General features: G+C 45.4%; 1 protein-coding gene across 1 annotated transcript; it reads left to right on the top strand.

Annotated features, from left to right (window-relative positions):
• Positions 1 to 27,043, top strand: Nalf2 (NALCN channel auxiliary factor 2). The gene is given in 4 exon segments (XM_034484790.2): positions 1 to 698; positions 700 to 1,056; positions 23,633 to 23,804; positions 24,205 to 27,043. Coding segments are annotated over 4 exon segments (1,416 nt in total). The 5' UTR covers positions 1 to 197; the 3' UTR covers positions 24,591 to 27,043.
• Positions 27,044 to 27,355: the final 312 nt, after the last annotated feature.

Here is a 27,355-nt window from a genome sequence, read left to right on the forward strand (position 1 = left end):
CCCGGGGACGGCCCGAGAGCGCCCCGCCACTCCCGCCTGAGCGGGGCCCCGGGCCGGCCGGCCTGCCTAGCCATGCGGCCCCCGAGGTAGAGCCTGGACGGCGCTGAGGAGCGCGGTGCGGTGCGCAGCCCGCCCTCCCGAGACGGCCGTCCGGCCTCGCGCCTGTCTACTCCCTCCAGCCCGGACCCCCCTGAAATATGTTCAGGGGCGCTTGGATGTGGCCCGGGAAAGACACCGCCGCGCTGACTATCTGCTGCTGCTGCTGCTGCTGGGCTCCCAAGCAGAGCGACAAACCTTGCGCCGATTCGGAGCGGGCGCAGCGATGGCGACTGTCCCTGGCGTCCCTGCTCTTCTTCACCGTACTGCTCGCTGACCATCTGTGGCTGTGCGCGGGGGCCCGGCCCCGGGCCAGGGAGCTGAGCAGCGCCATGCGGCCGCCCTGGGGGGCCGGCCGCGAGCGGCAGCGGGTGCCTCCTCGCCCGGTGCTGCCGCTGCCGCCGCCGTCGCCGGGCGAGCCCAGAGCGTCCTCGGGCACCTGCAGCCCGCGATACAGCAACCTGACCAAAGCCGCCCCTGCAGCCGGCTCCGGGCCGGTCTGTAACAGCGTCCCAGAGCCCACCGGGCTGGACGCAGCTTGCACCAAATTGGAATCTTTGCAGAGACTTTTCGAACCGACCACCCCGGCTCCCCCTCTGCGGCCCCCCCGACTTCCCTTCCCGTGCCCCGGAGTTCCCCTCCGCCAAAAAAAACTTGCTCAAAGGCCACTTTCGGAACTTCACTCTCTCCTTTTGCGACACCTACACAGTCTGGGACTTGCTGCTTGGCATGGACCGCCCCGACAGCCTGGACTGCAGTCTGGACACCCTGCTGGGGGATCTACTGGCCGTAGTGGCCAGCCCGGGCTCTGGGACCTGGGAGGTATGTAGCAGCTGCATAGAGGCATACCAGCGACTGGACCGACATGCTCAGGAAAAATATGACGAGTTCGACCTCGTGCTGCATAAATACTTACAGGCAGAAGAGTACTCTATCCGGTCCTGCACGAAAGGCTGCAAGGTAGGGATTGATGACCCACGCCACAATAGCTGCCTGGCCAGAGGTAGTTTCTGTGTCAGTGGGACCAGGAAAAAAATAAAGGTCTCCCTCTCCATCTCTCGAGTACGGCTCCCACCATTCCCAGTGTAGTACTGTGTCACCCTGAACCCCTCCCTAGAGAGGGAGCTACAGAGATTCAGGTCAACTTCTATGAGTTTAAGGTTCGAACATTTTAAGGCTGGAGCCTCCTGGTGCACTGCTTCCTGCATGAGGGAGAAATGGGGCCCTGGGCTGGCAAAGTGGCAGCAGGAGAGTCTGTGTTCCCCAGTCTCCTGGTTGGCTCTGAACCCACTCCTGGACTAGAATTAGTCCTGGGACTAATCCTGTGGAAGGATTGGGGAGGGGGGTGTTCAAAAGGCAGGAGGAAGAATATTTGACTACCTAATCCTCATCCTTTGGTTCCTGCCAATTGATGAAAGGCCAGGCCACGCCTGGTGACAGGGTACACCAACCACACTGTTGACCTTATATGACCTGAGATAGCTGGCCAGATCCTAGGCACGGGAGCCCAGGGATGCCTTCCTTCTCTTAAGGAGGGAACCTGTAGGCTTCTGTCTTCTGAGGAAAGAAGGCTGGGGAAACAGGGCTCACCAGCTCTTGAAAGGGCCATGGAAGGTTGGTGCATTACAAAACTCCAGGGTGCTCCAGGGTGGTGACAGGAAAACCTGGCTTTCTGGCTGCTAGGGATGGGCATCTAGAAGAAATCAGAGAGTAGGCAACTGTAAAGGGGACCTTCCTAAGAAAGAATTGAGTGTTGAGAAATTTCTTGACCCTCAGTAGGGTTGCTGTGTATAATAGGTAGCTGGGGCTATACACATTTGGGGCCTGAATCTACTTTCCTGTTTTTCCTGCCTGGCCAGGTGGCCTGCTTTGGGGAGAAAGAAAGAACAGCAAGGTCAAAAGGTCAAGTGACCGTGAGACCAGGTAGGTCTCACACATTCTAGAGCTGGGTGCCATCAGCTGGAGAGTGAGGCAGTTGCCTCCTAGTGTAGAACATCTCCTCTCAAGGCTTTGAGAAAGGGCAGCAAGTGCAGCATCGCTCCTGTGGACGTGTGCAAGGTTCTGCTGGTCTCTATTGGCCTCTTGGGGATTTGAGGTGGAGGACTGGGGAGGAAAGGAGTAGCTTGTCCATCCTGACTTCACTTTCTCCTTCTCCCTTTTCCTATTCTCGTAACCTAGCAGTCTCCTCCCGCCTCACTCAGCCTCAGCTGACTCACTGCCTCACTCACACTACCAAATGAGATATTCCACTTCTTAAAGGTGTACAGACAGAGAGACAAACATATTCAGCCATGCACCACTAGCGAGACTCTGGACAAAGTCATACAGAGGAACTGAGAGGTTGTCACTTTCATAAACAGTGCTGTGGAAGCAGGCGCCATGTCACATGCATCTCCCTGTGGTGTCAGAGACATGCAATCACATGAAGAAAGACACATTTTGTCGTACAGAGGGAGAGATGCATACTCTAATTGCCTGCCACGGATGCATGTCCTCAGTGAGAGCAGAGGTCCCCTAGCAAACAGAATAAAGGAGATCTATATTTCGTGGTCCCCTCTCCAATCCCATGGCTACAACTGTTCTTTTGTCAGTCTCCAAAATGAATGAAAACCACGGTCCAACTTTTCTATGGGGGTTTTCTTCATGTTACAGTTGGATTCAAGCTCCTTCTGAGTCCACACTAAATCCTTCACAGTGATTGCTGATACAAAGCAGTTTGATGTCTGGGAAGGCAGAGGTTTTGTCTGATTCTGGAGGTCTTATCTCATCTGTTGAGGGCTTGTTAGCAGTTTGCTCTCAGGCATGTTTCTTTGCCCATTCTAAGCTTTCATTTCCTCATTTATAAAACAGGAAAAAGATCCTTTCCCTGTCCAAGTCCTGAGTGTTTTGTGAGATGTAAGTGGGAATGCGTGACTAGTAGCATTTTGGGGTAAGAATTTAACACCTGGCATAAATTAATATTTAGGGCTTTCTGTTGTTCGTGTATATTATGAGAGTACAACTGTCTAAATTACCTCCATTTTGCAGATAAGGGAACTGAGGTACAGACGGGTAATACAATTTGCCCTCAGCAATGAGCAGGAATTCCGGTACTCCCAACTCAGTCTCCTCATGCTAAATCCTTGCTTTTGCAGTAGCCTCCTATCAAGTTCCCCAGGCCCTTTCTCCTGTCTCCTTGTCTCTCTCCAGCAGCAAGTAAGCTCTCCTGAGCTTACTGTCTAATGCCTGCAGAAAGGCTGTACCAGCTCAATTCTCCTCCTGTGTTTTTTACCTCTTCCAAAGCGTTCTTCAACTGAGGCCCAAAGCTCAGTTTGCCCTGAGTCTTTAATCCAGTTTTCTGAAGGCATGAAAGAGACAGGCAGTCCTGAGCCCCCTCTCCCTGACACCCTGTCGCCTCAATCACTCACCCCACCTGGTCACAGGCTTTCTTTACCCATACTAAGCCTCTCTCCCCCGAGCTCAGAGCTCCCCTGTCTAGCCCCTACCCCAAATAGGATCCTGTGGAGATAATATCCCACCCAGAATCCTCTTAAATCTCCGAGACCCTGAAGTCCTATGTAAGATGAGGAGGTTTTCTCTGTCTGTAAACCAACACTGGAGCCGGCTTCTAGAGCCAGGTGACCCCCTATCTCCAGGGTCCTTGTTCTGAATGTCTCAATCAGATCCTCCTGGTGTGGCCCTAGAAACCCTGTTCTCTGCCTCTGAGATGTCTGCCCCTGTTTTGGGCCACACAGGGCCCCAGGAATCATACCTGTCCTCACTGCTGCCTGTGACACCTCCCAATTTAGTACCAGCTGCAACATTTTCTTAATGTGCGACTGACTTCCTCTCACATAGCAGAGAAATGTAGCGAACTCGGGCCAATGCCCATCCCCATACTGGCCTCTCCTAGGTCCAAGGGCCACACCTCATCCTTCCCTTAATTCCCTGTGACCAAGCCCCCAACACACACACACACACACACACACACACACACACACACACACACACACACAGTCTTTCCCTCAGTCGTGCCCAGAGTTACCAGACAAATAAATCCACTCCCAGATTTCATCCTCCTAATCTTACCATGCCCCTGCCTGCTGCTGGCTGCCTCTCCCACCTCTGCCTCTTTCTTCCTCTCAATTCAGAACACTCAGGGTAAGGAGAATGAGGGCACAGGAGCAAACTCTGGCTTCTTTTCTCACTGCTATTCCTGTAAGGCCAAGAGGCCCATGAGGAGGGACGTTGTCAGCTCTTGCAGTAGCCATTAGCTGCACTAATCAGCTAGTTCAAAGAAGGATGAGCCAGTGCTGATCCACTCCAGGCTGTCTGGCACCCACCTGGCAGCCTGCAGGTTTGATGCTGGGACGAATCAACTGATGATGATGAACCTAAATTCCCTGGAGAGAGTTAAAGGAGTTTGACTTGGAGAAGAGACTCAGGAAAATATGGTCTCAGATTTCACACCTCAAAAGGATTGTCCTTGTATAAAACATGCATGTCTTGATTGGCTCCAAGGGACTTTATGGAAAGTCCTGCATTCTAAATTTTTCACTTCATACCAGTGTGACCTTGAACCTATGAACTCCAAGCCTCTGAGCCTCGATTTTTTAGTCTGCCAAATGGGGCTCGTTCATCAGGAAAGGCCCTATGAATTCAGTATTAATGAGAAGTCTTTACAGCATCAAGGCTTATTAGCACATCAGAGGTTCTCCCTCCAGCCTTTCTTTGCAAAGAAGGAACAGACTGCCTCAGTGCTCCAGGAAGTCTCTGGCCTAACACAAGTGGACTGCTGGGTGAAAATGCCAGGGAGATGACTCGAAGACTGTATTTGCGTGGAGGAAGGAACTGGAACAGGCAACCTCAGGGGTCTGCTTCAGTTCTTCAGCAGCAGCATTGGATGGGAAAGGCTAGGGAAGGAGGTTTGGCCTCAATACCCTCACACAGGGAGAGGGTGGGGGCTGCCAGAGACAGTACCTCACTTTCTGCCCATACCTACTGTGGCCTTGCTCTTTCTCCACTCTGGTGGCTGGCAGCTGTTTCTGCCTCACTGCCTTCTCTCCTCCCACCTGCCATAGCTTTCCTGCCAAACAGGACTCTCAGGCTGACCCTGGAGATGATGGGTACTCAGAGCCAGGAGCTTCAAGAGTCCCAAGTTGAATAGTAGTTCTTGTTGTCACTCAGATGTTCTCTTGGCCCAGAACTCTTAAAAGCTAGAAAGGGTGCCCTGGTTCTGGTTTGGAGGCAGAGGAAGAGGAAAACCAGCAATAAGCAGCCTCTTGGGAATCATAGCAAAGCTGGCTCTGGGGGCGGGGCCTCCACCTCCAAAGCAGTTCACCTCCTCATCACTAAGGACTGTATGCATGTTGTTCTAGGAAAGGTCGGCCCCCCAGAATCCAAGAGTAGGCACAGAGAAGAGGCAATGCTTACAGCTAGGACAAGGATATATGAATTAAAGCTGGGAGTGACAAAGCAGTCATTTGCTGAAATACACCTCTCCAGATCCTTGACCTCTATCCTTACCCACTCCCGCTCGCTCCTCCAAACTCCCATGTTCTTTCTGCATTGTAGCCCATGCCCAACATCCCCATCCATATTTCCATGAGCACAAACTAGACAGTGTTTTATAACCCTAGACCCTTCCCAAAGCACATCCCACACCTCAGTCTCTAACCCTCATTTATGTATTTACACACCTCTGTTCCTCTCAAAACTTACTTCTAATCTTCCTGGCCTGATTACTTCCTGTCCTACTTTGTTCCTCTCCACCAGTTGAATGTTCCCATGCCACTCTCCCATCTGCCTCCAACTCCCCAACCCTCCTGACCTTTACTGCAGGTCTCACCCCTTGTCTGCCTCGCCTCAACTCCTTGGTACCATACTCCTTGCCCTTGACACCTCCATGCCCCTTCACAGGATATTCACACTTCACCTCCCTCATCCCTATCTCTCTTCATGCCTTGATTTTCTTTCTTTTTTTGATGTTCTCTTCTTTTGCCTCTTTCTCCCTCTCCCCTCCTCTCCTTCTATGTTCTTTCTTCCCCCTTTTCTACCTTGTCTCCAGTCCACTCAGGGCAGATATATACATGAGTGCATGCACACACTCATATACATAGACACACAGGCACACACATCCCCCGGTCTTCAGGGCTACTTCCCATCCTTCCCACAAGCCGGTGGCCTGACTACTATAGTCACCATAGCAACGGGAACCTCCAGGAAGTATGTATTGGTATCTCCTGAAGATGGGGTTGAGGGAGTGAAGAGGGAGGAGAGGAACCCAGCAATCTCCCACCCAATATTGTTCTAGCTGGAGGTATCTGCTGAACATGGTAGAGGTGGTGGTGAGGAAAGATGCAAAGTGGGTGAAGTCAACATTAAAAGAGAGCCAGGATCTCTAGGTACATCAAAAGGCTGGGAGGGTACTCCCAAGCTATGTGATTGTATGCTGGTGCCTTCTGAAGACATTAGTACCTCGGGGAAAGAGTACACACACCCACTCTTCTTTGTGTGGTTGGAGATATAGGCCAACACCCAAGACTCAGTGGTCAGGGGTTGTGTTTGAAAAACTTCTCTCAGGGCAGTTCTTTTGTGATCCCTATGCTCCAAGACTATTTACCTGTGGTTGGAACTAACCTGACCCTCTACTCCCCTCAGTCATGTGACATTCCAGCTGTAGGTATGTGTTGAGTGCTAGGAACCACCTCTCCTGCAGACTGTGTATAACTGAGGGGCCCGTAAACACAGTTCTCCAACAATGGTCAGGTAAGGTTCTAGAAAATAGCTATGTCTTAATTCCTGTGGTTACAGGTGTACAGGTCAGAGTCTATATGAGGAATAGTCTTTTGTCCATGGGCATAAGAGACAGAGCTCAGAGAAACCTGAATTTATAAGACCCTGAATCAGGTAGGATTTTAGAGAGAAGAGCAAGGGCACCAAGTGGGCTGGGCTTAGGGGAGGGTGACAATGAGTTACTACAGAAGAAGAAGGGTTGACACAGTCAGAGCTCTTGCTCAAATGGATTCTGGAAATGGGATCTGGAATCTGAGCCACAAGTTTCTGGGCCAAAAGATGAGTCCAGCTGGCTCCAAAGAAGAAAGGGATAAGAAAAGGAAGTCAAAAAATTAAAATAAATACAAGCTTTTGAGTATCTAGGAGGTGTGTGTGTGTGTGTGTGTGTGTATGTGTGTGTGTGTGTGTGTGTGTGTGTGTGTGTGTGTGTTGGGGGGGGTATATACACACACCCATGAACTCAATCTTGTCAATGATCCTAGTAGGAAAGTACCATTATCCCCATTATACAAATGTAACAGTTGAGGTTCGGCAAGAGGAGAAAATGACTTTTCTAAGTTACATAGGGCAGGGAGCTGGGATGCAAACTTGCCTTTGTTCTTTCCTCAGTGCATAGATATATAGAGGATGTTAATATTCTCTGCCAGATGTTGGAGGCAATGCCCTGGTGGTGAAGAATAGACTGGTGAGAAGTTAGGCTGGCTAGAGGGGAGGCTCAGTAGAGCCTATTAGAAACTTAGGGAAACCTCTGGAGTAGCTCAGATTCAGAAGGAGGACTCACTAGCATCCTCTTTGTTCAAGGTACATGTTTCTTGGAGCTGGAGAGATGGCTCAGTGGTTAAGAGTTCAATTCCCAGCAACCACATGGTGGCTCACAACCATCTGTAATGGGATCTCATGTCCTCTTCTGGTGTGTCTGAAGACAGCTACAGTGTACTCATATATATTAAGTAAATAATATATATTTTTAAAAAGATACATGTTTCTTGTCCTTGAGGTCCAGTGATAGATTCTCCCTCCCTTGGCAGCCATTAACTGTTTATAGTTCTTCATGTTAGGTTATCCAATCCCAAGTGCTCAGCCTTAAATACATAAACATATCAACAACATTAAATAAATTTGGCAGATTTATTTGTGCATATGTATGTATGCATGTATGTGTGTGACAATGGTAATTAAAGAAGAAGTCATAAATTTGAGCAGGAGTAGGGGGTAACATGGGAAGAATTATAGGGGGAAAGGGAGGAGTAGAAGTGATATAAATATAGAATGTAGAATATTATCAAAATATTAAATTAAAATTTGATTTAAAAAAAGATGCAGTGACAATCACTAAGGTAGCCTCTTGGAACAGAGACAGGAAGATGGAAGCAAGAAGTTTGCTCCTTCCTTTTCTACAGGCTTAGAAAAGAAAAGAAGAGTTGAGTTCCAGTTCTCTTGAGAAAGGGTATTTCTGTTATCTTCTCAACTCCAATATACTGAAGGTGTTGGCCAGGGAAGAAAAGGAGAAGGTGCCATATACAGGCCTAATGGCTGCCTGAGCCCCAACCCACCCGCAGCACACACTGGTAGCTGGTAGAACCAAAATGAAAACCAAATGCAGTGAGGTCTTGTGTAAAAGTCGGATAAGGCCTGTCCTGGATTTTGGATGTCCAGTTCTCATACTAGGATTTTGTTGAGTCCCTAGTCTTAGATGCCTGGTCTTCTCCTTAGAAACAGAAAGGAAGAGGCAGCCCATAACGTTCTGTGTGAGAGAGGGCATGTTGGAGGTATGAATGTTTACCTGTGTTTCTCTATCTTACTTGGTTTGAAGTAGATAGCACATCTACCCAGCTTATTTGTGAATGATGAAGTATGTCTGTTCAATCAGTGCTCAAGTTAATTCTTCAAAATTGCTATAGGCTCAAAATCTTTTTAAAAATACTTTCCTTGATTATTAAAAAATGTGGCCTTTGAGAACTTTTGGAAACTAGCAATATAATAGAGAAAAGGGGACTAGGGGCATTTGGGGATTTTTCATTGTCATGAAGTATGCAGATCTTACATTTTAAGTGTATAATTCAGAGGCATTGGGTACATTTCCATTTCATTACTATTTCTAAAACAGAAATTTTCTAATTATTAAACAATAATTCTCCATTTCGCCTTCACTCCTTCCCCTAGCAACCAGCAATCTACTTTCTATCTCTTTTAACTTGATTGTTCCGGATAATACAAGGAAGTGGAGTCAGGCATTATTTGTCATTTTGTGTGGCTTATTATATTTTATATACTATGTATATGTTTATATATTACATATAATTTATGCTTTTAAGGTTCATCCAAGTTTTAACATTTTTCAGTATTTCATTTCTTCTTATGGCTGAATAACATTCCATTGTGTGCATATGCCACATTTTGTTTATCCATTCATTTCTTAGTAGATATTTGAACTATTCTACCTTTTGGCTATTGGGAACAATGTTGCTATGAACCTTGTTCTACCAATATTTTTTTGAGTACTTGATTCAATTCTTTTGAGTATATTTAGGAAAGGAATAACTTGGTTATATGATAATTTCATGCTGAAATGTTATTAGCTTGTTGTTTTAGATGGGGTCTTGCTATGTAGCCTAGACTATCATTGAACTCAAGCTCCACCTACCTCATCCTCAAGTGCTAATATTACAGGCGTGCACCATTGTGTCCAGCTTATGTTTTTTTTTTTTTTTTTTTTTTTTTTTTTTTTTTTTTTTTTTGGTTTTTCGAGACAGGGTTTCTCTGTGTAGTCCTGGCTGTCCTGGAACTCACTTTGTAGACCAGGCTGGCCTCGAACTCAGAAATCCGCCTGCCTCTGCCTCCCAAGTGCTGGAATTAAAGGCATGCGCCACCACCGCCCGGCGTGTCCAGCTTATGTTTAACTTTTTGAGTAATTGCCTCTCAATTATCTATAGCAGCTGCACCATTTTTCATCCCATTCTTAAATTTTGCATTCTGAACCATTTTACATACATATCAGCAGTGAACTGAGAAAGGGTCCAAATCTCCACAGCTTTGTTAACACTTGTTATTTACTGGGTTCTTTTGATGATAATACCCGTGTTGATGCAACCACATAGTTCCCTAATGATTTACTTTTATTTAGTTTTAATTTTATTTTTCCTTTCATTTTAATTTAATTTTACTTTTTAACTTGCTTGTACTGAGAACCTTTCCATGTGCTTAAAAATTCATAAGCTCCATCCTTGATGAGTGTATGATATTCTGTCACAAGTTACATAATTAACAGGCCATGTACTGTTAGATATTTAGGTGACTGCTAACATTTTACTATTATAAATAATCCCATGGTGACTATCTTTGTTCATCAATTTATATCAGATCTATGATTTTTACTCATAAAGGCTATCTCAGTCATTCTTCCTTATCCCTGTACTTTGCTGAGTTTTTTGAATCACAAATGATACATGCTTATTTTATCAAATCTAACAATATGAAGATTTATAAGGAGAATGTTAATAATCCTGTTAGTCTTCCCTAGTTCCACTGCCCTAAGGTCCTGGATGTTAGCAATTTTGTGTATTCTCTTCTCTGTAAGCTTATATAAACATCTATACAAAATGACTCTTTCTTTGTTTTGCATACAAACAAACATCCATAACTGAATGGAAGCATAAACATCCATTTTGTAGAATGAAGTTTGGAACTAGACTTACAAAATCACAGTATTAACCTTTTTAATGCTACTGGCATACATTACTAAGTCTCTTTCGAATTACTAGATTATTCTAGTTTATACCCACTACAAAAATGTGAGGCTAATTTACTTGAAAAATGATCTGGCCTTAGCTTCTCATTGGCATTCCTTTGGTCAGACATTTGTTTTTATTGTTTATAAGCCATTCGCAGGACTTGTTTGCGAATTGTTAGTTCATGTTTTCTGTTTTTATTAATGCCTTGTTTGCTCCCCTTTATATGGATTAATGATGTTAACCTTTTCTGATCATATTTGTGGCAGACTTGCAAAGCTTGCTGTTTGGATCTTAGAGCTGAAAGGAGAGAATGAGAAGGAAGGGTGCATCCTGGTTGTGTCGTATCCTTTACCTTACTTAATTCCTATACCTGCCTTGTGACGTGTATACATAATTGTCCCCATTTTCCAGTGGATAAAATAGTCTCAGAGGAGTCAAATGGAGTCATCAGCCCATAGAGTTGAAGCTGGAAATTATATGTTGACTACTACTCAATCCGTGATAGTGTGCACATGGATAAAGCTTTCTCCTTTTGTGTTAGAGGCGTCACTTACAGAGAGGTGAGGGTAGTTTCTTTTTTAAAGGGACATAGCATGTCTATCAGAAAAGGGCTGCCAGGGAGGTCAACAATCTTGCCTGTGCTTTTATTACTAGCACAGGCATGCCTTGGATTTTGACTGCCGGTCTGTTTGAGTTTAAGATGTTTGACTCCATCTTCCTACCATCCGTGGTACTTACTTAAACATCCAGCTTCTTGGCTCAGGGAAAAAAGTACGTGGTTCACAGTCATGAAGCAAAATTGTGGCCACAACTCCTTTCTAGTGATATGTCCAAGTTTACACAGCTACTTATTGGCAGAGGCAGCTTTGAGTACCTATCCATCTGTTAGAGCAAAGGCTACTTGATAAAGAATGTTTGTGGGAAATGCTGTGTGGAAGGGGCAATTATGTGGGGTATATAACATGCCACTTTTTTCTCTGGTCTCTGGCATTGGGATCTTCCAGTACCAGGCTACTCTGGAATCCCAGAAGCCCCCAAAAGATGGGACTTGGGACAGGAGAAGTTATGCCCTAGAGGCATTAAAACATTTCTACTAGAAATAGCTTCCAGCCCTGCTCTAATTGTGCATGTGGGGGGGGGGAATAAAGAGAGAAAGGGGATATTTGGGCATTTGTTTTGCTTCTTGTTCATTTGTTTCTTGGTCTGCAGTGCTGGGGCATGAACTCTGGGTCTTGCATTGGCCAGGCAAGTGCTATACCATTGAACTACATCTCCAGTCTGAACATCGAGCTTTGATAAGGGAATGGAAATGATCATTTGTAGTGTCTGGTAACCAAATGTTCTTTCCCTTGCACCCTCTTACAAGGCAAACTCTACTTCCGTGTGAAGTGAGATGAATATATTGATTTTGGAAAAATCATTCTTCTCTATTCAAGCCTAGAAATCTCTCCTCAATGTGGCCTGAAATTACACCCAAAAATTTTGTTTGAGTAACGTGGTTTGATAGCGGTGGTAAACTGAAGGGACTAACCCCAGGGCAGTATGGTTGGTATATAAGAACTTGGGCACTAAAGCTCAAGCTCTAATATATATATATATATATATATATATATATATATATATATATATATATCATACAGGTAATACTGACTTCAGATTCAGATACTGACTGCTCTGTAAAATAATTGTTGTGACATTCATTGCATTACATTTTTTACATTTTAAAATGATATGTAGTTGTTGTGTCTATGGGGGTTGCACATCCAACAGTACACAGGGACAACAACTGGAATCATTTCTCTTCTTCCACAAATTGGATTGTGGAGATTGAACTCATCTCATGAGGCTTGGAGGCAAGCATCCTTACTGCTGAGCCATCTTGTAGCCTTCAATATATTCTTTAATCTCACTTGGAACCCCACTTTTTCACCTTCAAAACTAAGAATTGGGGTCATTATGAAGCTTGAAGGGCATAAATCATCCTGATTTCTTATAATGTCTTTGTGGTAGAAGGTGCTCAAGAAATGCTAACTACCATTATGATTATCATTGGCTATAAGCCTTGGATAAGTTATTTAAACTCTTTGGTCCTCTCTGTCCTTATCTGTAAAGATTTGTATCTCCCTCAGGGGGTGATTATGGGGAATCAATGAGTTAATAAATGTCAGGATTAAATGCTTAGAATAGCGCCTGGCATATAGTAAGCACTTAATAAATGGTAGCTATTTTCTCATCTTAATTAGATGTGTTTAGTCCAAATGATTGCTTAATACCCAATTGAAATTCTCAACACCGAGGTGGGTTGCTGAGGAGAAGAAAAAAGTAGTGTTTTGAAGAGGGGGTAAAGTGGGGGTGGGAATTAGAAGCTAGAAGGCAACTGGAGATATTTTAGTAAGTGCATAAAGACCTGTTTAGGTGGGTGAGGTAGGAGGTAGTGAATGAGAGAAGGACTCCTAAAGTCCTTGATTTACATTATAACCAAAGAATAGCTGTAGTCACCTTTGACTAGGTCTCTGTTCATCCCAGCCTGTCATCTGCCTAGAAGAAGGTAAGGCAGCAGAAGGGAGCTGGTTTTGTTTTTCAGTGATCTAAGTGATAACTGACAATTGCTTTCTGTAAAAAACAAGTGTGCCACGGAGAGAGGAGTGTGTGCAACTCCAAAGAAGCCATAGTTGCCTGTGTCACACTAATGTCTTTCCCGTGGTGACCAGCACAACCACTGGGCAGAAAAGACCTAGAAGCTTCCGTCTTCCCATCTTAGCTTCTCTCTTTATCTACAAGGCTGACTCCTTGTTTGTTCTTTTGGTTTATTAAGTGCACCTGGAGGGTGCTTAGAGTCCAGACACTGGTGATGGATTAGCTGAACCAGGGCCTTTGGGGCAAGGCCATATGGACTGAATCTGGCAATGTTGGTCATATCAAGTCTTAGATTATTTTTTGTTATGTTTATTAGGTTCCTGACGACAATCGAGTTTCTTTTTATTTATTTTTCATTTTATCAAAGAAATGCATATTCATAATTTTCATTACACATATGCACATGCATATATGTCTCCAGTTGCCCCCAATTTTGCTCTTCAGAGTCAAACACTTGAAACTTTCTTGCTTGCTTCTGATTTTGCCACCACATTATTAAATGTTATGCCAATATTACAAATACTTGATTTTTCTAGGTGCACATACACATGTAAAAGAACAAAAGGCCACCATGCATATATATATATATATATATATATATATATATATATATATGCTTGTCATTGAAACAGTAGCTCTATGTCTCACCCTTGAGCTCAATGTTGAGTGTTAAATACATCTGATTCTTCTGACTGTTTTTGGTTTTTTTGTTTCTTTGTTTCTGTTTTTTCTAATGTTTACTTTCACTTTTCTAAATGGCACATCAATATGCTATTGCTTGTTTTTTTCTGTTTTAAATATTTATTGACTTTTTAAAAAAAATCTAGTTAGAGGAAGATTTAGCTTTCTTAGTATCAGTAGCACCATAAGTGCACACACATGTCCTCTCCCTTCATATATCATCCAATAGTGGCATATCCAAATTTCTGAGTCTAACCGTTTAACTTATTTACATTGTTAATTTTATGATTATTGTTTACATCTAGCAATGAAAGACTGTATGATTGACATTTTATTCCTTGGTCAACTTGCTTTCTGGGAGTTAGTAATGGCTTCTCATTTCCCCTTTGCTTGTTTTTCTTTGAAATTTTGCTAACATCTCACCAATTTCTTCAGTCACTGTAGAATTCCATGAAGATATATAACCCATTATTTTCATTTTTTCTTTTCTTGGGAAAGTGCTTCACATTGTTCAATCTGGGCTAGCTGCTGAAAACCTGGTTTTCAAGTCCTTGGCAGACACCTTGTGCATACCTCTTCCAGTCTGTATCAAGAGACTCTGTGAGCCTTGAAAAGAATGCACATCTAAGTAAGATATGATGATGATCTCTGTCCTGAAAGAGCCTAAAGTCATAGGGATATTCAGTTTGTGCAGAGGTGTTTGGAAAGCTTGAATTCCATCCTGGGACTTTGTATCAGGTCATCTTTTTGGCCCTACACTTGAGACAAGCTTCCATCTGCAATGGGTTATCAGAAGAATAAGATATAGTCCTTAGAGAGCAAATGGTATCTCAGGCTACATTAACAGAAACAGTTTCTATGACAGGAGGGATAAAGGTTATACTTCACTTTGTGTCAATAAACTCGTATTTGGGGACTATGTTCAGTTGTGTAAAAGAAAACAAAACAAAAAACCAGAGGCTGTTATGACTGTGAACAACAGGGAACTAAAAACTACATCCATTGAAATAGGTGGATAACCTAGGCATGTTTGACTTCTTGGAAGCTCTGTGTACACACACTTACCTCTACTCTTCTTGGCTTGCATTCCTTTTTCAAATTACTAGTCTTGTGTCTTTCCCTGCTGCTCTACTGAAACTGTTCTCACTGTGAGGAGACTGTGTCTTAATTACCCAAACCAATGTGTTCTCAACTATATAAATCCTTGTCTGCTGACCGCATCCCCCAATCTTTGACATTCTCTCCTCTCTTAATTTACAGACTGCTATTCTCTTCCTTTTTCTCCTCTAATTGCTCTAGAGGTTCATCACAGGGCCTGGTGCATGCTAGGCAAATGTTCTACCCCTGAACTACACTCCTAGCTCTTTTCCCATTTCTTAAACCACTCGTCCATCCATCTTCATCTCATTTCTTTCCTTCACCTGCACTTCAGTTCAGTTAGTGTTTTTTCGGGAATCTATTGTTGAGCCCTTTGTTGTCTCCCCTGGCTTCTAATATTGCCTTGTTGCCTAGAGTGATCTAGGTTACACTGTCATAACAAGTAACCACAAAATATCAGAGGCTTAACACAACAGATGATTATTTCTTGTCATGATTCATATCTAAGACAGGTCCACAGGGATAAGGCATCTCTTCAGAATGATCACTATATAGGGAAGAGGGATCATCTATCTCAACTTTGTTTCCACAGTTAGAAGCAGAAGAAAGAATATGGCAAAAAACATCTGTCAGCCCTTAAAGTTTCTCCTCAGAAGTAAACTGTATCACTTCAAGTCATGTCAATGACCATGCCTAACTTCAGAGAGGAAAAGATAGTCCTACTCTGTTCCCAATGACCAGCCCCTTAACTCCCCATGACTTGGAGACCTTTATATTTTTATGTTTTTAGTTGATTTTTTTTTGAGACAGAGTCTCACATAGCCCAGATTTTCCTTAAATTGGTCATGTAGACAAGGCTAGCTTGAACTTGCAGCATTTCCCCCTTGTTCTGCCTCCTAACTCCGTGCTAGGATCATTGGCATGTGCTACCATATCTTTAGAGCTGAGGCCATTAGTCTATCTGCATCCTTGACACTTCCATCTATCAGATCCACATATACCTCAAAGTCAACATGACCCCAGTTGAATTTGTCTTCATCCTCAGACATACCCTTCCCCGTATTTCCTTCCTTAATAAATGACACTAGCTAGGGGTGGTGGCATATGCCGTGGATCCTAGAAGTTAGGAAGTAGAGGGAAGAGGATCAGAAGACTTCAAGGCCAACCTTGGCTACATAGTGAGTTTGAGGGCCTGGTTTACATGAGGGCGGCATGGTCTACATGAGACTCTATCTCAAAACAACAACAGCACATTAAAAATAATAATATGAAATTGATATTCATCTTCCTACCCAAGTTAGAAGTCTAGTAGCTATCCTAGACCCCTGTGTTCTGACTCTTTTCCACCTCACTACATAATCCTGTTGTCTTCACCTCATTAACATCTTTTCTCACCTCTACTTTCTCTCATTTTGCCCCACTCAGGCAAGAAAATTTTAATTTTTTTGCATAATCATTGCAAACCAAAAGTCTCTCTCTCTCTCTCTCTCTCTCTCTCTCTCTCTCTCTCTCTCACACACACACACACACACACACACACACACACACACACACACACAACTTGCTATTGCTTCTTAACATTCATTCATTTAGTGTATATTAGTCAAGTGGGTACTATTGCTAACCTTAGTGTTAAGAGAGGTTCCTACTCTCATAAAATATATTTATCCATTATTACCATGAGTGTATTTCAATACTCATATTCTTTTTCTACTCTCAAATTCTCAAGTCTGCCATTACAGCCTTAGTTGAGGCCCTTATACTATCTTATTCAGACTGTTGCAATAATCTAGCCCATCTCCCTGCCTCCAGTCTTAGTATTAATACTCTATCCTCCACACTTGCAGACAAAAGCCTGGAAAAATTAGTCACAAAAGAGATAAGCAATCTCTCCCCCAAACCTCTAAGACAGAGTCACAATAAATTGCCCAGACTGGCTCAAATTTGTAATACTCTTGCCTCAACCTACCAAGCAGCAGGTATTACAGACCAGCACCAGCAGGCCAGCTATAAGCATCTCTAAATAAGCAATTTTGTCGAGCTCATTAAAAACTCTCTTTTGCACTGGAGATGATACTCCTAGCCCCGCTGAGACTTGAAGTGCCAGGGTGGGAGGGATACCCAGGGGGGCCTCCACTCTTTCAGTGGAGAAGGGGAGGGAGAATAGAGGAAGGATTGTGGGAGGAGTGACCAGGAGTGGGATGTAAAGTGAATAAATAAAAATAATAATAAGAACAGCTCTCCACTGCCTATAAGAATGCTAGTTCCTCCCCATATCTAAAGTATGATGATACGCTCATGTACTTCCTGCATAGCACATGTTTCTTCATAACCTCCTCTTCACACCCTCTAATTATACTGAACTACCTACATTGTCTGAGTCCATCATTATTTCCTACTTCCAGGTTATTATGCCTGCTGATTCCTTGCCTGAAGAGTACTTTATTCCCTCTCTATTTTACCCACTGAGCTTCTACCCACCCCCCTTTTTTCCAAGACCTAACTTAAAATTTCCCCACATGGAAATGTTTTCTCTCCTTCAGCCTTGAAAACAGCCAATCTTTCTTCCTTTTATCCTACTATGGTGCCAAGTACATGTGACTTCACAGTGAAGTTCATACTAATTGATTCACATGGTTGTTTCCCTTGCTGAAGACATGAGTCTTGTCTTATCTGTAGCTCCTAATATAGAGCCAGGCACTCAGGTATTTAGAGTGTGTTCTTTGTATTAAAACTATGAATTGAGGAGACTAGATTTAGAGAGGTCTACAAATTAGTAACAGTTGGTCTGAGGAACAGGATTGTGAATGTTATATTTGGCCCCAGAAGAGCTAGTAAGATACATGAGTAAAGCCACAGAATGGCATTTATTTCAGCTCTAAAGAGGAAGGAACTTCATTAATCACTAGAGTTGTCTCAAGTTATGGGCTACCCTATGAGACAATGAACTTTCTAGAACAGTGTTTACAATTAGAAGCTGGATGGCATTTTCCTGGGATGCTGGGGCGGATAATGTGGTGGAGTGATGGCTCTCACAGTCCTTTCCATTCTGGAATAGTTAGGCATTTACCTCCTCTGCTCATCTAATTTTCATCTATCATCTAGGCTCCTTCAGAACTGTCCCTGGATTATGGATACTACTTCTCCATTAGTCTACCCTTGGCCAGATTGAGCACAGCTAGCCTTTGAACAGATGGTCTAGGAGCTTTGGACATATGAGGACCCTCTGGACTGGACTAGCTTTAGGTTTGCACCCACATCTCCAGCCATCTCCTTCACCTTTCCATTAGACCAGACCAGGCCACTTTGACTCATACTGCTCATACTAAGAAGTAAGATAGCTGTTGCTTATAGACCCTTAAGTAGAGCCCTGTCATTCGCCTTGTAATGCCTCTAAACTGATTCTGACTTTACCAATGCCAGCAGACTATTGTTATCTACAGGATTGCATTCATGTTCTGATGCTGACCTTACTCTGTTCTGATCCAACTGTTGGAGCCCAGGGTAGAAAAAGAGCACTTTCTCCTGCCCAGCAGAGAACCTCACATAATTTGAAGATTGCCAATAGATGCTGGGCAAGAAGGCATCAAATTAGTTGCCAAGGTGCCTCTCATATCTCCAATCCAGTTAATGTATTCCCTTTCTATGGACCTCAGTTTCCCTATGAGTAAAAACTGGGCTTAGGTTGGTAACGTGTATACTGTGGCTTTTGCAGACAGTAGATTTTGTCCGAAGCTCACCACCACCCTTTTGCTTCCACAAGCACTGCAGCTGCGGCTCCTGGCCACAAGTCCCATGGGCACTTTAAGAAGATAAGCAGCCATGAAGAAAGGGTCTATAGGGAAGGTTTGGATGGGGAAACAGACCCTAGGGAGAGAAGTGAGTTAGAAATTAGGAAGGAAACTGCTTGCTTCCTGGTTGAAAAATAACTAAAGCTTTCCCCTTGGAGGGCTTTCCAGCCCCAAACCTAGGAGCTGCCAATGGCCCCAAGTCCTGCCTTTGGGGTGTGACTGTGCATTTACACAGCCCTCTATGAAATCACACATTTCTTTCTAGAGGAATGTAGGACTAAAATGCCCTGGCCAGGACTACAAGCCAATACGCTAAGTATGACGCTGGCTGGGTCATTCCAGTTCCCTCTAAACTGACGATTTCAGAGCCCACGAAGGGAGGGGATCCCCTTTGTCTCACCCCTCCTGTTTGAGGGGTGTTTCTGTTGCTCAGCTGGGAGGAGGGGTGAGACAGTCTTCCTAGCTTCCTTTTTGGGTTAATTGGTGTTCCCTCTAGTTATTCCCTGTTTCCTTCCCCTCCTAGTTCCCATAGCAACTGGGCTGTAGCAGCCAGAACTTGATTGGGACCTGTGGTGGCCCTACTGAGGTGGGGGAAGGAGGGCACTAGTAGTTCAAGGTTTCCCTGCCACCTCCTAGTCGCCATTCCTGCTCCCTCAGGGATCTAGGATGGTTCCACTCAGTGACCAGAAAATAATGGAAAGGGCTTTTCTGATGGGCCTTCAGTTCAGATTCTGAAGCTGCCTAATAGGCTGTGTTCTTCTCAGTGCTCTTCTCTTATCCAGGCCCCTGGTGTCTGGCCCCTAGTTTTAGGATGTGTTTTCTGACAGGATTTTTCAATAGGAAGACACTTGGAGCTGGAATTATGAAACCAGGCTTCCAGTTCCTTTCTTTGCCAATATTTTATGAGGTTATACTCGAATTCTTCTCCCCCTTTTAGGCCTCAGTTTCTCCATCTATACAATGGTAAAAAATTGACATTCCCTGGCTGCATGCTGAAAATTGCCTGAGGACATTTTCCAATTGCAGATGTGTGGGATTCTGCCTGCAGAGATTCTGACATTCTGGTCAGAGTGCCATGTGAACTAGACAGGTTTATTCTTTAAAAAAAAAAAAAAAAAAAAAAAAAAAAAAAAAAAAAAAAAAAAAAAAAAACCCACCTCCCTAGTGGTTCTGTTATACAGCCAGAGTTAAAAATCTGAGAGCAAAAGATCTCCATAGGTCTTCAAACCATGCTTTCCTGGTTCTAAGACACTTCTTCCCCTTCCTCCAATGTTCACTTCCAGCAAGCCCTCCTAGCTCCTTCTCTTTCTTCAGAAGAGTACCCAGGCCTCCTGCCACAGTTATCACACTGATGAGAGAGGACAAGGTAAACAGGGTTTCAGGGTCTAAGGTGGGCTTATTGCCAAGTGGTAGCACTGTGATCCATACTATCACTTGGAACAGGCCCTAGGCTACCTTAAAGCATATGGGCCAGCAGTGGCTCAGCTGGCCAGCTGTGGGGCTTAGGAATTAGATTACCTCTGAGCTCACTGTGGCTCTTCTGCTTCTATTCCCCTCATTAGCTTCTTGCCTGTTCCTGCCTCACCACCCACAGGCCTGGTGTCCTCCCCAGGCAATCTGCTCACCCACTTGTTGCCATGGTGACTCCAACTGGGGGTGTGGGGACTGAAGGGGGGTCGGCTAATTAAGGAGAAAGGCCATACTCCTACTGTCAGGCCACCCCTTCTCCCTCCCCCATCTCTCAGATGAAGGGAGTGCCCAGATTCTATACTTTGTTACTGGGCTAATTGCAAATGCCTGTGAGGAGAGCAGGAATGTCACTGGGGACTCATCTAGAAGCAGGAACACGGGACTGTAAGAGCTAAGGAGACTCTCAGGGCCCTATGAGCCCCAGCTCCACTGATGACCACAGAGTAGGGGGCTGATTACACAGTTTGGGGAGAGAGTGACATGAGTTCTTGCTCCATGCTGCAAAAATGGGATTTGTGGCTATGGACAGAGACACATCTTGGCACTTAAGGGCCCAGATTATGGAGGGGGCTCTTAGGTGCTAGGGTCCTTGGCTCTTGAGATTTTTACTTTCTTGTCTGCCTCACTCCTGCTTCTCCTCCCCTCTGTCTAATCTTTGATCCTTTTTTCAATGTGCATCTTTCTCATTTATTCTTGTCCCTGTTTATCCAACCTCATGTTCTTTTGTTCCCATCTTTTCTTACTCCCTTTCTTAATCATCCTATATATCCCTATGTTGTATTACCTCCTTCCTTACACAGCTTCTCCTTTACTACCTATACCACTGCAGCTTTCTCTGATGCCCTATGCACCTCTTTTACCACCCTCTTTTACCCCCACCCCAGCTTGCTTTTCCTGCCTCTTTCCTTAGCCTGTTCTTTTCCACTCCTCTTTGACTCCATTATCCTTCCTTTGTAGATACATTTCATCTTAGGTGTTTCACCTTTGGAAATTTGTATAAATAAAACTGAAGATGTGTGCATTACCCATGTGTGCAAAGATATTCAGCAGAGCACTGTTATCATGGGCACAATGTAGAAGGCACTCAAATGTCATGAACAAGAGTTTAGTCTCCTTTTCATGCCATCCACATGGAGCCATTCTTTTCTATTAGTCTGTGTGTGCTTGCTCATCTCTACAGTTTTGCTTAAACAGTTGCCTCATTGGTGCATCCTAGCTATAAAAATCCTTCCTTATGCCCAGTGTTGCTGGGGCTGTTTGTTTGTTTGTTTGAGACAGGAGCTCGTGTATCATTGGCTGGCCTTAAACTCACTATGTAGACAAAGATGACTTTGAACTCTTGATCCTTCTACCTCTACCTCCCAAATGTGGGGATTATAAGCATACCATTATACCCAGCTTTACAATGCTAGGTATTGAATACAGGATAGAATTATAAGTGTGCACCCCACACCTAGCTCATGACATGCTAGGTATTGAACCCATAGCTTCCTGAATGCTATGCAAGGACTCTACTAACTGAATCACATTCATAGCACCCAAACTCAACTGCTATCTCATCATTTAAAATTTTCTCAGTTTACTATTAACCCTAATGAACCACAATTCAGCCCTTCCTATGGAATAAATATCATAGGTTCAAGTTAAGTATGTCTACTCATGAAACTAGAATTTTCATGACAGAAGAGACCTGTATTCATATACATTCAGTCATACGATTTTTAAGATGTATATTGTCCGGAATGTACAGTGGTTAATAGAGAAGCCCATGAGGTTATATGCAGTTCACAGCTTAGTGGAGCTGGAAGAAACTAAAACAAGGATGCAAACAAAGTAGCATCTGTGGTGAAGAAACAGTTAAGGATAATTGGGGGCTGTGTCCTCTGATGAGAATCGTGAAAGAGAGACTCTGACAGCAGAAGTGATATTTAATCTCAGCCCTGAAAGGTATAAAGGACCCATTTATAACAAAGGTGGGGTGAAGAACATTCCAGGCCATGTGGTCACATGTGCCAAGGCCCGGAGGTAGAAAGAAGTAGGGCACATTCAAGAAAAAGAAAGAAAACCTCTGTTTCATGCAGCATGATGAGCTTGAAGAGAGACAGAAAATGAGGTTGGAGAAAGATGGGCAGAGTTGTGGAGTGCTTTGAAGTCTGTGCTTAAACATTAGGCTTTTAGTCAAAATGCATCTAAGAGCTTGAAGCAAGGGAATAATATAATTTGATAACAGCTTGAGTCCACGCTTATTCTCATGCAATAGATTAGAAAGAGCAAAAGTAGAGGTGGGATGCATCTGTCATCCAGGTGAGGGATTATGGTGGCCTTCACAAAGGTGTTAGTTTGGCTTCTGGGGGGGGCGGGTATTTGACTAATGCTGGGGACATTCTTTTCGTGTCATAATGTGGGAGAGGAGACATTGCTATTGGTATCTAATGTATGAAGGCCAGAGATGCTACTCAGTATCCTATAATGCATAGTACAACCCCTATGACAAAGAATTATCTGTCCCTAAGTGACTTAAGTTTTTCTGAGATATTGTAGACTCAAGGAGAGACAAGGTATGGAGCAAGGGAGCTTTCTTCACCAGAGCCGGTGCTGGGGTGGGATTGGGCTAGATGAAGGAAAGAAAAGATCCCAGTGAAGTGAAGCCACAAAGAAAGATTCCAAAAAGCAGTGCAGCAGCAGTGTCCGAGATGTCTGTTCCATACCAGGGCTGAAGCCAACAAGACAGAGCCTGGATTAAGAAGAACCCAAAGACACATGTGGTGCCTGGTAAGGCAGATTCCAGTTTTTATTAAAGATAAGCCGTCATGTTTGTATTGCCTTTTAGAGTTCACAAAACATTTTCATATGTGCCATGCTATTTAATCCACAGTAGCCCAATGAGTTAGAGCATGAATTATTCTCATCTCCTTCTTGAGGTAGCACATGAATTATTCTCATCGTCTTGAACTTAGAAGCTCAGCAGCACCATCAACAAAGGCAATGTTTATCAAGTTGAATGGAACTGAGATTTGCCTCATTACATATGGGTAACCTCTGAGGAGTGAAACACCTCTTTGAGCCATGTGTAAGGTGATAATAGAGTTGGATGAAATGATTGGTAAAGTTCCTTCCATTCTGACACAGGATTAATTTTGTAATTTCAATCAACACTTCTAAATCTTGGATGATGGTAGATTAGAGAACTCAGGAGCCCTGGATTCGAGATGGGAGATCTTAGGGTAATATGTAGACACCTCCAGCAAGGCCTCCTCCAAACGCTAGGGTCAAGTTGGCTTGGCTCCATAGAGAGACTCAGGAACTCCTGTCACACATGGCATACTGGCTGACACTGTTTCCTTGCCTCCACAGGCTGTCTACAAGGCCTGGCTGTGCTCAGAATACTTCAGTGTAACCCAGCAGGAATGCAAGCACTGGGTGCCCTGCAAGCAATACTGCCTGGAGGTGCAGACCCGGTGCCCCTTTATCCTCCCTGACAATGAAGAAATGGTGTATGGAGGCCTCCCTGGTTTTATCTGTACAGGTAAAGTCGGAGCACTGGGGAAGAGTGGGAAGATGGAAGAGGTTAGGGGCATGGGGACAGGGTGGAAACCAAGGAAAGACAGGCTAGATCAGGAGGTCAGTGGCAAAGGAGCTGGCAATCAGGTGCCCAGCTTGGGTGGGATAGGGCCAAAGGGAACAGAACAAAAAGACCAGAGTGGCAGTATCTACTCAGAATATGCTGAGCCACGAGTTACTCTGGAGAAACTGGTGTTATCCCTGGAAGAAAGGAACTAGAGTAGAAGATGTGAGGGCTGGTAGGGAGAGTTTCTTGAGTAGGGCTACCTGAGTCTCAGCTTTGCGCATCCCTTTTCCAGGTAAGGTAGAGCGATTAGCCCCCTAAAGCACCCTCCCACACACACACCTTCCTTATCCATTGGCAGGGTTGATGGATACTTCACCAAAGCGGCCGGAAACCAAGTGCTGTGACGTGCAGTGGGTCTCCTGTGAGTCGGAGAAGAAGAAGTTCAAGGACTCTGAGCCCCCTAAAACCCACCACCAGCAATTCCACCACTCTTATTTTCACCACTACCACCAACAGTACCACCACTACCATCCCCGCCATGAACCTCCAAGCCGAGTCAGCAACAAGCCCTCCCTGCTGCCAGTCTCTGGGGGCTCCCGCCTCAGTCCCAGCAGGATCCGGCTCTGTGTCCTTGTTCTTATACTCCTCCATACCGTAGTGTCCTTCTCCAGCAGCCAGGGTGGTGGGGTACTGGGGCTGGAGGCACTGCCTGCCCTAGAGGAGGGGCTGACACAGGAAGAGTGACAACAGGGAGGGAGGACAAACCTCCACCACATACTGACATCAGCTCCAGCCTGGCTCCAGGCTGGGGGAAGGAAGCACCTCCCACAGGAGGTGTAGGATCAGGTGGGGGTGGGGGAGAAATAGGGGACCAGATATTGTCCCCAATCTACCCTGCCCTAAAAGCAGCTCCAACAAAATGGCCAGAAGGCCCCCAAGGAGCTGTAAAACTCACCCAGGAGAAAAAGGTAGGAGCAGCAGGTGTCCCCTCCCAAGCCTCACCTGTGGGGCTTAGTTATAAAAAGGGGGGAGGGGCTGGAGTTGCCCAATCCTGCCAAGAGCCCTGACCCCAGGGAAGGAGGCTGCTTACCCAGCCTCAACCCTGCAGGGAATGTTGGGGGTCACAGAGGGGAGTAGTTCTCCCCCCTCCACATTCCTTCTGTTGCCAAGATCCTTAATTCCCTCCTGCCCATATCCCTACGGGTGACGGCAGACAGTGTGGTTGCCCTCCTGCTGCTTCAACACCCTGAGTGTGGGGCCCGGCACAGGATGAGGCACACAGTGTGACAGCTAGGAAAGTGCCCCAGTTAGGCTGCCCCCACCACCCTAGGCAATGAGGGATTGGAACTGGATATGGAATGAGTGGTAAGAGTGAAGAGAGATAAGGAAGGGAAGAAGAAAGGGGAGAGGTAGACAGAAAGCCTAAAGAGATGGCTACACTAATGATAGCTGGCTTTTGGGAGGTGGGTGATTAGTGTTGAGGCAGGCTCAAGAGTGGCCCCCCAAAATCAGAAGGAGTTGCATTAAGAGGTCCCTGGGGAAAGAGCCCAGGAGCCAAAACCCAGAAGGTTGAGGGCACATGGTTGGACTGCCGCTGTCTGGAGGGCCATATCTTACAGAAGGTGCACACACTCCCTAGGGCTGCTCTTGCCCTGGAAATCTTGGCCTTGTGGCCACAGACCTTTCATTTCCAATCTCCACAGGGAGGAGGGACTTGAGCCCAAGTGCGTCAGGCCTGGCCTGGGTCCCTATACTCCCCCATCTTGTCCTAGCCCAGGCCTCCATGAAGGAGAGCTGGTGGTGTTGCCTCAGAGCTCTCCAGAGATGAGCCTCCCCTACCCCATCCTGTGTCCACCCCCAGCCTACCAAAGAGTATTCATCCCTTCCCATTCCTGACCTTGTGGCCTATTGTCCCACTGAGGGACAGCTAGACTCCTCACCCTTTAGCAGGTCCCTTTCTCTAGCCACCCCTTGCCCTTGCTGGACAAAGTTCAGAGACTGGCAAGAGGACTCTGACTGGAGATAACGTGCTGCTGCTAACCCTTGCCTGAGGAACTCTTTAGTCAGGCTAGAGGGATGAGTGAGAGATGAGGCTTGGGAGCCTTTGGCCTTGCTTGCACTGACCTCCTGGAAGAAAAGGAAGACCACATTGCCTGGGCATCTAAAAGCCAATGAAAGCTGACAAGAACAGGAGCCAGATCCTTTGTGAGCCAAGGGCTTTCAGAGACCAAAAGGATGCATATGGGAGGATAGTCCTGGAGCAGCATTACAGAGAAACAGGAGGGGAGGGGAAGGAGAAGCTGCACCTCGCCAGCTTTGTGATGGATAAAAGCCCTCCCTAGCAGACAAGGGTTCCTTCATTCAAGGGCCACTGTTGGATCCCAAATCAGCTTCTTGAGCCTATGGAGCCCTTTTCTCTGCCAGTTTACTCATATCTCACAGCCTGTCCTCTGCCTGGACCCTGTGTCCTCCATCTTTTGGCCCTCAGCACTTCGGGCCTGGCCACATACCCCATCCCTAGAGTGCTCTTTTCAGCTGGGGAGGGTAAGAGGTGCTGGATCCTTCCCAGATGTGCTTATGTATAAGTAAAAGGCAGGGGCTTGGGCTCCAGAGAGACCCCAGTACTGCCTTCTGACTCCTGCATCCTCAGGAGGGGATAAAGGACTGGGAAGCAAAGGGGGACAATATGGTCCCAGGGAATGGACCCTTGGAGACTCCCATCCTCTCTTCCCCCTCACCAAGTGCCCAGGAGACCCCTGGCTCAGACCAGCCCAAGGCCTTGCCCAGCGGCAGGGGAAAGGGGCACCACACTCCACCTCACAGTCATTTGACTGTCCCCATTGACCCAACCCCCTAATCTTCCTCCACCCCCCCCCCCCCCAGCTGCCCCTGCCCTCCGTCACAGGCAGCAGAGCTGGGCAGCTTTCTTATGCCATTTTCTACACTGTGCTTCATGAGTAGGACTTTCTTGCACTAGTTCCTATGACTGAGTCTCCAAGCTGGTCCCCTAGTAGTCTCCCATCCCTTCCTCCTTTCCCCGGCTATGGTTCAGTTGTCTCTGCCTTCCTCTTTACCTGCCTCCGTGTTTCAGTGAGAGTGTCTGTATGTGTACTGCTTTCTGTTTTGTTGCACTGTGGGGCAGAAACCTCTCTGCTCTTGTTTAACCCCTTAAAGAAATAAATGATAAGACTTGATAACCCTCTCTTCGTGGATTTACTCTGTAGAATCCAGCTTGCTGCCCTAGGAAAAACTCTAAGGTTTGGGGAGGACAATGGGTCAGGGGATGCCAACTAACTCAGTTTAAATATCAGGGGGAAAACATAAACTTTGTAGTACACCATTCTAGACAAGGAAATCACAAAGCCATCCACTGGCAGTGGTCAAGATGGTAATTATCATGAAGAGCAAAGCCGAGGGAAAGTGCAAACTCAACCTGGAGTGGTGAGAACTCTAGGACAGATGGAAAGGCCAAAGCTCAAGTCCAAGGTTTTACTGTGGGAATGTGAGGC

The sequence above is a fragment of the Arvicanthis niloticus genome, chromosome X, assembly GCF_011762505.2.
Source record: "Arvicanthis niloticus isolate mArvNil1 chromosome X, mArvNil1.pat.X, whole genome shotgun sequence".
Lineage (NCBI taxonomy): Eukaryota > Metazoa > Chordata > Mammalia > Rodentia > Muridae > Arvicanthis > Arvicanthis niloticus.